General features: G+C 48.6%; 1 protein-coding gene across 1 annotated transcript in view; it reads left to right on the top strand.

Annotated features, from left to right (window-relative positions):
• Positions 1–1214, top strand: part of LOC104848290 (SEC14-like protein 4) — a 20290-nt gene that overhangs the window by 11395 nt on the left and 7681 nt on the right. Inside the window, exon 6 of the mRNA XM_010604157.2 lies at positions 312–407. Within this exon, the coding sequence (XP_010602459.1) occupies positions 312–407 (96 nt within the window). The remainder of the gene's footprint in view (positions 1–311; positions 408–1214) is intronic.

The following is a 1214-nucleotide window of genomic DNA, read 5'->3' as shown; positions in this document are numbered from 1 at the left end:
CACCCCCCCCCCCCCCCCACAAAAAAAAAAAAAAAAAAAAAAAAAAGCCTAGCCAGTAATGTCTTCAATTATGCAGTTAGCTTATCCCAGGAAAGGGTGTTGGACAAACTGTGATAACACACCAGGAACCCACAGACCGTCCGGGTTCAGAGGCAGCACCCCTCAGACCCTAGAGGGCTCGCTCTGTTTGGGAAATGACAACCGTGAGCTGCTACAGCGTGTGAGCAGCGCGGGTGGGAGCTGTGCTGAGCCTCTGGCCAGGATCTCCAGGAACTGTGGTTTAAGAAGTCTGCTTGCTCCGTCCCGCGCAGCTGGGCAGAAAGATCGAGACGTTGCTGATGGTGTTTGACATGGAGGGGCTGAGCCTGAAACACCTGTGGAAGCCAGCTGTGGAGGTCTACCAGCAGGTGAGGTGGCACCTGGCTCGGGGCAGAGCAGCAAGGCCCCCGCCCCACCCCAGCCAGTAGGGAGCCGCAGCCCACACTGGCTTTTGTGGCCTATGGAAAAGAGGGGGCCACAGACCAATCAGCGATACCAGCTTGGGGTCCACCCATCCCTCAAGAGAAAGAGGAGCAAGAGGAACTCAGAGGAGAGCACACATGCTCTGCTGGTGGGGAGGTGGGCTGGGCCGGGCTGGGCCTCTTGTCTCAGCAGCATCAGAAGCCACAGAAGCCAGGCCTAGTGTGGCACACACCTGTATTCCCAGCATTTTGGGACGCTGAAGCAGAAAGATCACAAGTTCAAGCCCACCCTGGGTAACTTAGTGATTTAGGGAGACCCTGTCAGATAATTTTTTTAAAATTTTTTTAAAAAATTTTTATTGAGTTTATTGGTACAATCTAGGTATACAAATACAGTTACATTCATCATTGGGAGTCTGTACCTTTACATAATAGGTCTTGATTCTCATTTTTCCCCTTGTCCCTACCCTCCCTTCACCCCCTCCTCCCCTCCCCATTTACAAACACTTTATTTCCATTTTTTCAGTTTCTCATATTTTTTTCCTCTCCCTTATTACCTTTCCCCCACCCTTCTCACTTTCCCTACACCTTTAGCCCTTTACTTCCTATTTCACATTATTAATTATCTCGTTAGGATCCTGTGTACTATTGTAGTTTTTCACACCAGAGAAACTATTCCGTATTTCAGTTAAAGAAATCTCTGTACGCACATTAAAAATAGGGAATCCTAAAATAAAACTAAAAAGGAAAGTA

This window comes from Fukomys damarensis, unplaced genomic scaffold (assembly GCF_012274545.1).
Source record: "Fukomys damarensis isolate Sample0158 unplaced genomic scaffold, DMR_v1.0_HiC HiC_scaffold_12, whole genome shotgun sequence".
Classification (NCBI taxonomy): domain Eukaryota; kingdom Metazoa; phylum Chordata; class Mammalia; order Rodentia; family Bathyergidae; genus Fukomys; species Fukomys damarensis.
Note: the sequence above shows the minus strand (reverse complement) of the source record. Positions and strands in the feature narration are given on the sequence as shown.